This window comes from Bufo bufo, chromosome 1, assembly GCF_905171765.1.
Source record: "Bufo bufo chromosome 1, aBufBuf1.1, whole genome shotgun sequence".
NCBI classification, from domain to species: domain Eukaryota; kingdom Metazoa; phylum Chordata; class Amphibia; order Anura; family Bufonidae; genus Bufo; species Bufo bufo.
The window spans coordinates 774779758-774792121 of NC_053389.1; the positions used below are offsets into that span (position 1 = coordinate 774779758).

The 12364-nt window shown below is 46.3% G+C and overlaps 1 protein-coding gene across 1 annotated transcript in view; it reads left to right on the forward strand.

The window, feature by feature from the left end:
* LOC120987803 (chromaffin granule amine transporter-like) overlaps positions 1 to 12364 on the forward strand; it is a 272406-nt gene that overhangs the window by 63448 nt on the left and 196594 nt on the right. Inside the window, exons 7-8 of the mRNA XM_040415910.1 lie at positions 5438 to 5530; positions 5609 to 5698. Coding sequence (XP_040271844.1) covers positions 5438 to 5530; positions 5609 to 5698 — 183 coding nt within the window. The remainder of the gene's footprint in view (positions 1 to 5437; positions 5531 to 5608; positions 5699 to 12364) is intronic.

Sequence of the window (12364 nt, forward strand, 5' to 3'; positions counted from 1 at the left end):
TTTTACATTTTTTACGGTGTTCATCTGAGTGGTTAGGTCATGTGATATTTTTATAGAGTCGGTCGATACGGACGCGGCGATAATTAATATGTATACTTTTTTTTATTTATGTAAGTTTTACACAATAATATCATTTTTGAAACAAAAAAAATCATGTTTTAGTGTCTCCATATTCTGAGAGCCATAATTTTCTCAGTTTTTGGGCGATTACCTTGGGTAGGGTATGATTTTTGCGGTATGAGATGACGGTTTGATTGGTACTATTTTGGGGTGCATATGACTTTTTGATCGCTTGCTATTACACTTTTTGTGATGTAAGGTGACAAAAAAAGGTTTATATAGCACAGTTTTTATTTTCTACGGGATTCATCTGAGGGATTAGGTCATGTGATATTTTTATAGAGCCAGTCGATACGAACGCGGCGATACCAAATATGTATACTTTTTTTTTTTTATGTAAGTTTTACACAATAACAGCTTTTTTAAAACAAAAAAAAATTATGTTTTAGTGTCTCCATATTCTGAGATATAGTTTTTTTTATTTTTTGGGCGATTGTCTCAGGTAGGGGCTCATTTTTTGGGGGATGAGGTGATGGTTAGATTGGTACTATTTTGGTTGGCAAACGCCTTTTTGATCGCTTGCTGTTGTACTTTTTTGTGATGTAAGGTGACAAAAAAATGGTTTATTTAGCACAGTTTTTATTTTTTATTTTTTACGGTGTTCATCTGAGGGGTTAGGACATGTGATATGTTTATAGAGCCGGTCGATACGGATGCGGCGATACCTAATATGTATACTTTTTTTTTTCCCCCAATTTTTTACCAATTTTATTTTACTTTATTTGGGGAAAATTACGTTTTTGTTTATTTTTACTCGAAACTTTTAATTATTTGGGGGGAAAACTTTATTTTTCAACTTTGTTTTTCACTTTATTTTTTGTCCCACTTTGGGACTTGAACTTTTGGGGGTCGAATCCTTTACAATGCATTCCAATACTTCTGAATTGGAATGCATTGGCTGTATAAGTAATACTGTGTGTATTACTCATACAGCTTCCGGCCTGTGAGATCCAGGGGGCTGGATCTCACAGGCTCGTCACCGGAAGGCAGCGCGATGCCTTCCTTAGACATCGCGCTGCCTTCCATGCCATCGGGTCCCCCCCACAGTCGCATGGGGACCCAATGGCACCGCTGACCACCGCCACCGCACCAGGTAAAAGCTGCAAACCGCTGGTCTGAGTTGACCTGCGGTTTTCCACGATCGCCGATACGGGGGGTCGTATGACACCCCCTGGGGTTGTAACAGGATGCCCGCTGAATGATTTCAGCGGGCATCCTATCACAATAAACCCCCGCCGCGCCGCAATCTACTTTTAATCTTAGGACGTACCGGTACGTCCTGAGTCCTTAAGGACTCGGCAAACGTGGCGTACCGGTACGTCCTAAGTCCCTAAGGGGTTAAAGGGCAGACACCACACCCCTGTGAGCGCGCCTCCCATCAACAGACAATCGAGAAACACTCATACCGAGCTGGTCAGCTGACGAATGGGAGGAGCGGAGATGCGCTCAGGGAAAAGCGCACTAGCGCTCCATAGTAACATCATAATAGGGAATAAACCGGCGGCATCTAAGAAGAAAGCCGTAACTGTAACAAAAGAGTAACTAGGGCGTAACCCAGATGGGCTATATAACATGATGGAAAAACATACGTTAAAGAATAGATGTGGCAACTATAAGGTACATACTGGGCACATCATGTCAGATGGTCCGAATTACAAAAGCAGAAAAATTATAAACCCATACTTTAAAGCTTAACTAACAAGGCTGACAACTCCAAATTATATAATGACCCATGATGGAATAAGGACCATTGAAATTTATCAGCCCAACAGATGGTAATAACCCCATATCAAAGGTATGAAAATATAGGAGAAAAAATAAGAGAGGCAAAGAAGCTGCACAATGATAATTGCGCAAGGAACATCAATCCACGGGAGGGTGCGGAGTCAAACGGTGACCAACTCATATGAATGGCACATAGGATATGGCATCATTAAGACCATTAGGTTTAATGGTTCCTCGCCTAAAAATACACTGTGCCTCTTTCTGAAGGAGAAGACGGTCGATGTTCCCCCCTCTCGGTGACCTTTTAACCAGATCAATGCCCTGGAATTTGACAAACGCTATATTTCTATTGTGACATTCATCTACGTGGCGAGCAATCGGTGTATCATTGCATTTATTGATGTCAGAAACATGCTCACCTATGCGCCGTCCTAGCTCCCGTATGGTTTTGCCGACGTATTTTATGTCACATCTACATGTCATCAGGTAGACCACGCCCGTCGACTTGCAGTTAACAAACAATCTTATAAAGAAAATTTTGTCAGACAGATTGCCAGTAAAAGATTTGTTCTTATCGATATAGCAACAGAACTTACATGTACCACATGGAAAGGTACCTGTGAGAGGGTTATGTAACCTAGTATGCTCTTTAGGGCTCTGATACATACTGTGGACTAAAATGTCACGTAGGTTGTGACTCCGACGGTAAGTGATAGCTGGTTTAGGAGGGATTAAGTGACCGATGTCTAGGTCTGATCTAAGGATATCCCAATATTCCGACAGTACATGACGTACTTGATCATGTGCACTGTCATAGGTGCCGATGATTCTCACAATCTCCTCCCCTTGCGGATTTTTCTTTGGAGATAATAGTGAGTCTCTGTTCAAGCTTAAGGAATGTTGATATGCTTGTTTCAATAAGCTTGGAGGATAGCCTCGATGTAAAAATCTATCCTGTATTTCATCGGCAGCATTCCTAAAATCCGCTAATTGTGAGCAATTTCTTCTGGCTCTTAAATATTGCCCTTTGGGGATTCCCCTTCTAAGAGCCACTGGATGACCACTCTCCCATCTCAGTAAATTATTTGTTGCTGTTGGTTTCCTAAAAATATTGGTAATAATGTAACCAGAGGCATTCAGAGTGATAGATCCAGAAACGAAATGTGACTATCACCAATTTCCGAGGTGAAAAATAGGCCCAACTGGTTATTATTTAGGACTGCAACAAAATCCTGGATAAGAGTTGTACTACCCCCCCCCCCCCCCCCCACAGGATCAGCACATCATCAATGTACCTAATCCAAAGGGGGATAGCTGAAGTAAATTGCTCCATATCGTCGGAGAAAACCACTTCCCTCTCCCACCAGCCCAGGAAGAGATTCACAAAAGTAGGGGCACATGGACTGCCCATAGCGACTCCCCTGAGCTGGTGGAAGAACCTGCCATCGAATAAGAACACATTATGTGTCAAGATGAATTCCAACAGCTCCATAACAAAGGCATTATGACCCGCCAGATGTTCACCCCTCTGTTGTAGGAATGAGAGGACCGGTCTACAGCCCAGATGATGGGGAATGGAGCTGTAGAGGGCCTCAACATCAAGACTGGCCAGATGGGTACCTTCGTCACAGTGGATACCATTTAATCGTGCTAGCACATCCATGGTATCTCTGGCATAAGACGGCAGACTAATGACAAAGGGTCTCAGAATGGTATCCACATAGGTGCTGATATTCGCAGTGAGACTATCGGTACCAGACACAATTGGCCTGCCTTTAAGGGGGTCATAGCCTTTGTAGATTTTGGGTAGGCTGTAAAAAGTGGCCAGGACAGGATGTTCAGGGAGCAGAAATGCAAATTTGGCCTTGTCGATAAGTTTATTTGTCAGGGCCCTGGTTAAAATAACCCGTAGTTAATGTCTGAACCCCAGGGTAGGATCTGCAGGGAGTTTTCTGTATGTAGACTCCTCGCACAGAATACGACGACACATGCTTTGACATTGCTCATGTCCTAGCACAACAATATTACCCCCTTTATCGAATGGTTTGAAAACCAGTTCCCTATCCTGTTGTAGCCCTTTAAAGCTTCCCTTTCCGCCCGTCCTAGATTCTCAGCACCACCCCAATGTGTTTCTAATTGACGGAGCTTATTGGTCACCACCGACAAAAATATGTCTTTGGGGGTGTTATTATTCAAAGGAGGCATCTTTTTGGAGGGAAGGCACAGATCCGTGAAAGGACCCTCACCAGGTTCACGCAGTCCTTCAGAATACAGATCTGCCAGAAGTTGTACATCAGGGAATTCAGTAAGATCTATCCCTAATTCTTCACATTTGTGGCGATCATGAGTGGCAAAAAATTTACGCCATTTTAGCTTGCGTGCAAACAGGTGCAGATCTTTAACCCATCTGAAAAGATCAAATTTCCGGATGGGCACAAAGGACAGTCCCTTACGAAGCACTGACCGGCTCGGTATGAGTGTTTCTCGAGCCGGATTGGCTAGTGATGGGAGGCGCGCTCACGGGGGTGTGGTGTCTGCCCCTTAAATCACAGCGTTTTGCTGGCCGCTTTGCGGCCATCACAGTGCCGGGCCTATGTTTGTGGATGCAGCACGCCGTCTCTCACACTAGGGTTTCGGCTTAGGCAGATTTAGGTGTACTGCTACCCTGGCTCCTGACAAAGTGCACGAGACATGTGCACAGAAACGCGTTGAGCCGTAGCCAAGTGTTACTAGGGACTGCTGGTAGCTGGTGGTATAATAGCCAGACCAGCAATCACCTCTTACTGTTGTGCACCGCACGATTGTCAGTGTATGAGGGGCGGTATAGTGCACAACCATCCCCCTTGCTGATTACAACTGCCCAGTGGCTGATTGGGCACTGGACAGTTTGGTATGCTGCGAATGTTACCTCACTGGGTTCCTCTTTGTGAGATACCACATCTCTCTGAGAACACCTGTCAATCCCAGTGGGGATATCATTCCGTTTAGTGCTAATCCCACCAGTTCACAATTAGTGCAGTGGCATATATCCTGCTCATTGGATTTTTATATCCAATCACCAGTAGCGGTGGGATTTGTATATTTACATATCTGGGTCCTTATCAATTACAGGGTTTTCACAGTGTTCCCCCATGCTACACGCTGAGTGGGGACTTTGACCAGATCTCTGTGCACCCTATTGAGCATTACTGGACCGCCATTCGGCCCAACACTACTATATTTAGGTCACTCACCGTTATATGTTTTTTCACTTTACGCATTTAATAAAACTTTAATTTTTTGCTTATTTTAACGTCCCTTTCATATATTTATTGTACCAACGTCGAGGGACGTATACCTTTACTACCTTTTTCCTAACGATTATTATAAAACTGTTTACCTCAAAATGAAATCTGATAGCAACTCCTTTTTTTGGATGATCGGTGGTTGTCTTGAAGTTAAGCAATCTGACCATTTTATAGTGACAGCTCACGGCCTAACTGCAACCAAAAGACTGTCCAATTGTGATGGAGGAGTAGCAAGCGGAGCCCCCTTCCTCTGTTTAAAACTGCATAATATCTTCCTATAGTGACTTGAATACATGTATCTACAGGTTTAGGAATGCTGGCAGATATATACACTGATGACTATGAAAGAGGCAAGGCCATGGGCATCGCACTAGGAGGCCAAGCAATTGGTGCAATTAGTAAGTACTAGGATTTTCCATCAGCTTTGACTTGTCTTCTGTAAAGTTTTCCGCTCTCAAACTTCCTCCTCTTTGCAGCTGGTGCCCCCTTCGGTTCGGTCATGTATGATTTTGTTGGAAAATCTTCTCCTTTCTTAGTGCTGGCCGCTCTAGCTCTGCTAGATGGAGGTAATAATATTTTTTTTTGTTAAATAGAAGCACTAGATTTGTGCAGTACACATCACTGCAGTATTTTCAAGAGTACAGTAACCATTGATCAACAGTGTACAGTTTATATAAAAATCTTATATACATAAGTTGTGGTCATGGCTACGGCAGAGAGCTGGCGCCACGAAGTGCCGGGACCTAACAGAGAGAAAACCCTACCTGCCTAACTAATATGGCTGGAGGGGTGCCCTTAGCCATGCCGTGGGTAGGCCTAAAGGGGGCAAAAACACACACGAGTAAGGAGAGAAAAACCTTTATTGCAGCGGACCAAGTTACAATACCAAACTGTGAAACGCCTGGGATATCTCGGCTTGAGGGTTTGGTATGTAGCGTGTGAAGCACGAGGAGCGCCAGCGACCCATTTTACGGATGACGTGGCCGGGGACATTATGCTTTGAAGCCGCGGATGCTGCTCCAATGCGGAAGGAGTGCCCTGAAATGGCCTTGGGGTCAAAACCCAAGCCCGATGCCAGGGTGCGAACGTGCGAGATGAACTGCGTGGCCGTGAGGGCCAAGGCCTGGAACGGGAGCAACGGGCTGTCTGGGGCGGAGTCCCCCAGAGCTGCCAGCAAACTCCTGAGTACCTGGACCGAGCACCAAGCGTTGGCGGACTGGTAGAACTTCACCTCCACTGGTGGTCCCTCCTGCGTGGTTTTGGAAGTGAGGAGGTGTAAGAAGAAATGGTCGTCGTGCCATAACAGCTGACCCCTGGTTAAACCCTTGGACCTGGCTGAACTGCAGGTGAATTCGCCGGGTCTTAAGAACCCGTAGAAACTAAGGTACATTGCAGCCTTTATGACCGCGCTGGAAAGGAGCCCAAAAGGAAGACCATATAGGGAGGTTGAAAGCTTTCTAAATAATTCCCCTGACACAGGCTGCCTGCTCGGGATGGCTGCGTGACCACTTTTCTGACCACCCCTGAGTTTTGCCCTGACTGCCTGGGACAGAAAAACCGACCTACTTTCGGGGTCCTCCAACATGTAGAAATGTTGGACTCCGGCCAAATACAATTTGATGGTATTGAAGGATAGCTTAAGGTCAATATGACAGTAGGCTAGGAAAGCTGTGATGTAAGTTGTCTTGTCAGTGTCTTGTCTCGGATGTAGGCCCCTGAACTTGTTGAAGGTGTTCCAAGCGGTCCTGTAGTTCCTGGCAGTGTTACAAGATAAAGACTTCTGCATCAAAGACTTTGCTGAATCAATGAAAAGGTTTAATCCATCACCATATTTTGATACATCGGAGGAGGTAGCCCCACTCGGTCTGCCTCTGGCATGACCTGAAAGAAAGTTTTGAAATTAAAGCGAGACAAGGCGTCTGCGGCCACATTATGAACTCCTTTAATGTGCCTGCATGCCACATGGAAGTTGTATTCCAGCGAGAGCCAGACCAGCCTGCGGACAAAAGACATGATCTGGGGTGACTGCGATCTGCCCTTGGTGATGATGTCCACCACTGTCTGATTGTCAGTGACGAACGCAACGAAAGAGTTGGCCCACAGGCTGCCCCAAACCTGGGCCGCCGCTACAATTGGATAGAATTCCAACAAGGGGGATGATTTTAAAGCCGCTCTGGCTGATGAAACTTCCGCTGGCCAGGGGCCCGCAAACCATTGGTTTCCACAGATCGCCGCGAAACCTCCGGAGGCGGCGGCGTCCGAAAAAAACCAAGGTGGATGCTGGTCCCAGCTGAGGTACGAACAAAGAGACTCCATTCCAAGAGGCCATGAAGTCCTTCCGCATGGCCAGATCGGCCATGGCTTGGGCGTCCAAAGTGATGAGGCTGTCTTGCTCGGGGGCTGAGGGGAGTAGCTGAAGGAGTCTGGACATGAAGGCCCTGCCCTGGGGCATGACTCTGGTGGCAAAATTGAGCATGCCTAGTAGGGACTGCAACTCAACCTTGGCGCACGTCCTGCTACCTGCTGCCTTTGAGATGGCCTCCTTGATCTTTGCTAATTTCTCAGCTGGCAACCTGGCCTCCATCTTCCCTGTGTCCAGGATTATGCCCAGGAAGGTGATTACCGTCGCGGGGCCTTCTGTTTTTGAGGGCGCCACCGGAACATTAAGTTGGGCAAACAGCTGAAGCAGAGCCTGGAGCTTGCTCGGCTGGCAGTCTGGGCTTTCGATTAGAAGAAAGTCATCCAAGTAATGGATGACCAGAGGGCAATCGCAGTGGTTGACCAGGATCCAATGCAATGCCTGAGCGAACTGGTCGAACAGCCAGGGGCTGCTCTTGGACCCGAACGTCAGGCGATTGGCAAAGAAATACTGTTCTTGCCAGAACCTCCAAAGCTGTGGATGAATGGGCAGCAATTTAAAGGCATCAGCGATGTCTGCCTTGGCCAACCATGCCCCCCGACCTACATGGAGAATCAGTTGGATGGCCTCGTCTATGGTGGCGTAACTCATGGAAAACTCCTCGGAGGGCACTAAGGAGTTTAGACTGGGTGTGCTGGAGCCATGAGGTGCAGATAAGTCATAAATGAGACTTTTTTATTGGTAAACTGTTTGGACACAATACCAATGGGGTTTATCCTCCAGAGGTCAAATGGCACGAAGGGAAAGGGGCCGATGAGGAACCCCTTCTCCAATTCTGACCTGATCAGAGTCCCCACCGGCTCGGGATCCCTGGTTGCCGACAGAAGATTGGGCCCCTCCCAAGAGGCTTGTGGGAGAGCTACCAGACCTGTGTGGAACCCGGTGGTGAACCCGGAGACCAGGAACTGTACAAACTGTGGGTTGTGATGATTCCGCAACAGGGATTCTAGTAGAACCACATTGACCCCGGTTAGTCAGGATGGCCTGGATCTTTGTGGACACGCCATCTGGGGGTAAGCCCTGAAACAGCCTGCACACACATGAAGGGCCCTGCATTTGTTGTAATAACAAGCATTCTGGTTAAAGTTATTACAAACCTGGCTGTTGCCCAGGAAAACTATTGGCCGCCCTAGTTTGTCCGTGGCTGGGCCAGACCGTTGAAGGGACCCGGAGCTACTGGGAAGGGATCTGCCCTGGGACGTGGAGGGACCTGCATTGGGGCACCAATCTGCGGAGTGGGCGATGGACTGGCATGAGGCACACGCCGGGGCCTTGAGCCTCGCGAAATGCCGGCAGAAAAGCTCCATATCCATGTCCGCCCAGTTCGTAATGTGCTGGAATTGGACCAGTGCGGCGGCGGCTTTGGCTGAAAAGGAGCGATGATAGTCGTAGAATGCCTGACCGCCGTACTTGTGGCCTAAGTCCGTGACCCTATACAGGGACGTGTCCAACTCCTCCCGCCTCTCAGGATGAACCGAGCAGATGACGTCCCTGAATAGACTAAACGCGAGGACGAATTCCGTTATTGTGAGCTTTTTGTTTAGGCGGGGATCCCTGGCCTTGAGAACAATGGACACATAGCCGCAAGCTATCGTTTTGCTGTCGACCGTGTCGTGGGTGGCTATCAGGATGGAAGCTAAATTATTATCCTTCCCCTCTAAAATGTCTTTCTTGATGTGGCAGGGAATAAAATGCGAGGGAGCAACCTCGGGAGCGTACGGAACCCTACCTGGGGGAACGGGCCCTGGGGTGGAGGTTACAGGCAAGGCTAGAGCGGACCGGTCAGGTGGCAGCCCCTGGTAGGACTCGACGGCCAAGAGTCTGGACTGGACGTCCGAAACCGAGGAGTTCATCAGGGCATGTAATTGCGTGAGGGACACCTGAAGGGTGGACATGGAGACTTGCTCCAAGTCCGGGGCTGCTGGTTCAGCCATTAGCTCAGCTTTACGGGCGGAGGCAGGGTATTGGATCCCTCTCCGGTTGAGCTCCGCAATCAACTTCGGAATTGTCCAACTCCTTAAAGATGAGGAGCTGGGCCGCTCGGAAGCGGGGGTTTCCGGTACCGACAGGGCCTCCTCGGTGTTTGACATATGCGACATATTGCAGCTGTGAAGCGACAAAATAGAAAATAACATTTGACCAGGAAGCCTCGTACTTTGCAAGCGACACCCGAGTCGTGAATGGTGATTAAAGGAGGACTAGCGAGAGCGAGTGTCTAGTGCTCTGAACGGCGGGACCGTGGACTAAGCGTGAAGTGACGTGAGAAGGCTAACCGGACTTGGCCCCGGACAGGGAAATGAAAACTGGAAAACAAACATCAAACCTGAAATCGTACCGAAGAAGGGAATACTGAATCGAGTCTGAAACATGACAGGCGACAGAAGCAGTAAATTAACAGTGTGAATCTGCAATGTGACAGGCAACAGAAAATAAATAATACAACGTAAGACCTTAAGTGATATAGGCACTGGAAGAGATAAATGATCTACGTATGCCTGAGCGCGATCGACCATGGCATGAGAAGTAACAAATGTGCACTCTAAACGTAAGAGTCAACAGAACCGGAAACGTACATCAACGTGCAGCCGGTGGCGGAAACGGCGTGACGTGAACGTACGCCCGAAGCGTGACGAGCAGCAGATGACTAGGGATGAGCGAACCCGAACTGTATAGTTCGGGTTCGTACCGAATTTTGGGGTGTCCGTGACACGGACCCGAACATTTTCGTAAAAGTCTGGGTTCGGGTTCGGTGTTCGGCGCTTTCTTGGCGCTTTTTGAAAGGCTGCAAAGCAGCCAATCAACAAGCGTCATGCTACTTGCCCCAAGAGGCCATCACAGCCTTGCCTACTATTGGCATGGCTGTGATTGGCCAGTGCAGCATGTGACCCAGCCTCTATATAAGCTTGGGTCACGTAGCGCTGCACGTCACTCTGCTGATTCAAGCATAGGGAGAGGTTGCAGCTGCGACGTTAGGGCGAGATTAGGCAGATTAACTCCTCCAAAAGACTTCATTCTGTGATCGATCTCCAGCTGTGGATCATTGAAGTGCTAATATCGACTTGCTCACTTTTTTTAGGCTGCCCAGAGCGTTTTTATATCACTTTTTTCTGGGGTGATCGGCGGCCATTTTGTGGCTTGTGGTGCGCCAGCACAAGCTATCACCAAGTGTATTTAACCATCAATAGTGTGGTTATTTTGTGCTATATCCTACATCAGCTGCAGGCTGAGCCTGTGTCACCGAAGTGCATTTAACCATCAACAGTCTGGTTATTTTTTGGCCATATACTACATCAGCTGCTGGCTGAGCCTGTGTCACCGAAGTGCATTTAACCATCAACAGTCTGGTTATTTTTTGGCCATATACTACATCTGGTGCAGGCTGAGCCTGTGTCACCAAAGTGCATTTAACCATCAATAGTGTGGTTATTTTTTGGCCATATACTACATGAGGGGCAAGTTGAGCCTGTCACCCAGCGCCTAAAAAATAGACCTGACATTTCTATTCAACCAAATCTGTACTATTTTAGCTGGTCAAGTTATTTGTAGTGACCGTAAAAGCACAGTTTTTGTTCTGGGTTGAAAAACTATTCCCAAATTTGACATTCTCAAAATAAGTAGTTTCTGCTATATCAGGCCTACTTGAAATCTATCCTAAAAAGGATATCTTAGATTCAAGGTGCTGATAGTGTCATTCAGAAAGACCTAACACACACGCTACCGTGCAGATACAAGTCTAATTCTGTGATTAAACCTATACCTGTCACACAGCGGAAAAAAAAATAGGCCTCACATTTCTATTCAACCAAATCTGTACTGTTTTAGCTGGTCAAGTTATTTGTAGTGACCGTAAAAGCACAGTTTTTGTTCTGGGTTGAAAAACTATTCCCAAATTTGCCATTCTCAAAATAAGTAGTTTATGCTATATATATCAGGCCTACTTGAAATCTATCCCAAAAAGGATATCTTAGATTCAAGGTGCTGGTAGTGTCATTCAGAAAAACTTAACACACACGCTACCGTGCAGATACAAGTCTAATTCTGTGATTAAACGTATACCTGTCACACAGCGCAAAAAAAAATAGGCCTCACATTTCTATTCAACCAAATCTGTACTGTTTTAGCTGGTCAAGTTATTTGTAGTGACCGTAAAAGCACAGTTTTTGTTCTGGGTTGAAAAACTATTCCAAAATTTGCAATTCTCAAAATAAGTAGTTTATGCTATATATATCAGGCCTACTTGAAATCTATCCCAAAAAGGATATCTTAGATTCAAGGTGCTGATAGTGTCATTCAGAAAAACTTAACACACACGCTACCGTGCAGATACAAGTCTAATTCTGTGATTAAACGTATACCTGTCACACAGCGCAAAAAAAAAAATAGGCCTCACATTTCTATTCAACCAAATCTGTACTGTTTTAGCTGGTCAAATTATTTGTAGTGACCGTAAAAGCACAGTTTTTGTTCTGGGTTGAAAAACTATTCCAAAATTTGCAATTCTCAAAATAAGTAGTTTTTGCTATATATATCAGGCCTACTTGAAATCTATCCCAAAAAGGATATCTTAGATTCAAGGTGCTGATAGTGTCATTCAGAAAAACTTAACACACACGCTACCGTGCAGATACAAGTCTAATTCTGTGATTAAACGTATACCTGTCACACAGCGCAAAAATAATAGGCCTCACATTTCTATTCAACCAAATCTGTACTGTTTTAGCTGGTCAAGTTATTTGTAGTGACCGTAAAAGCACAGTTTTTGTTCTGGGTTGAAAAACTATTCCCAAATTTGCCATTCTCAAAATAAGTAGTT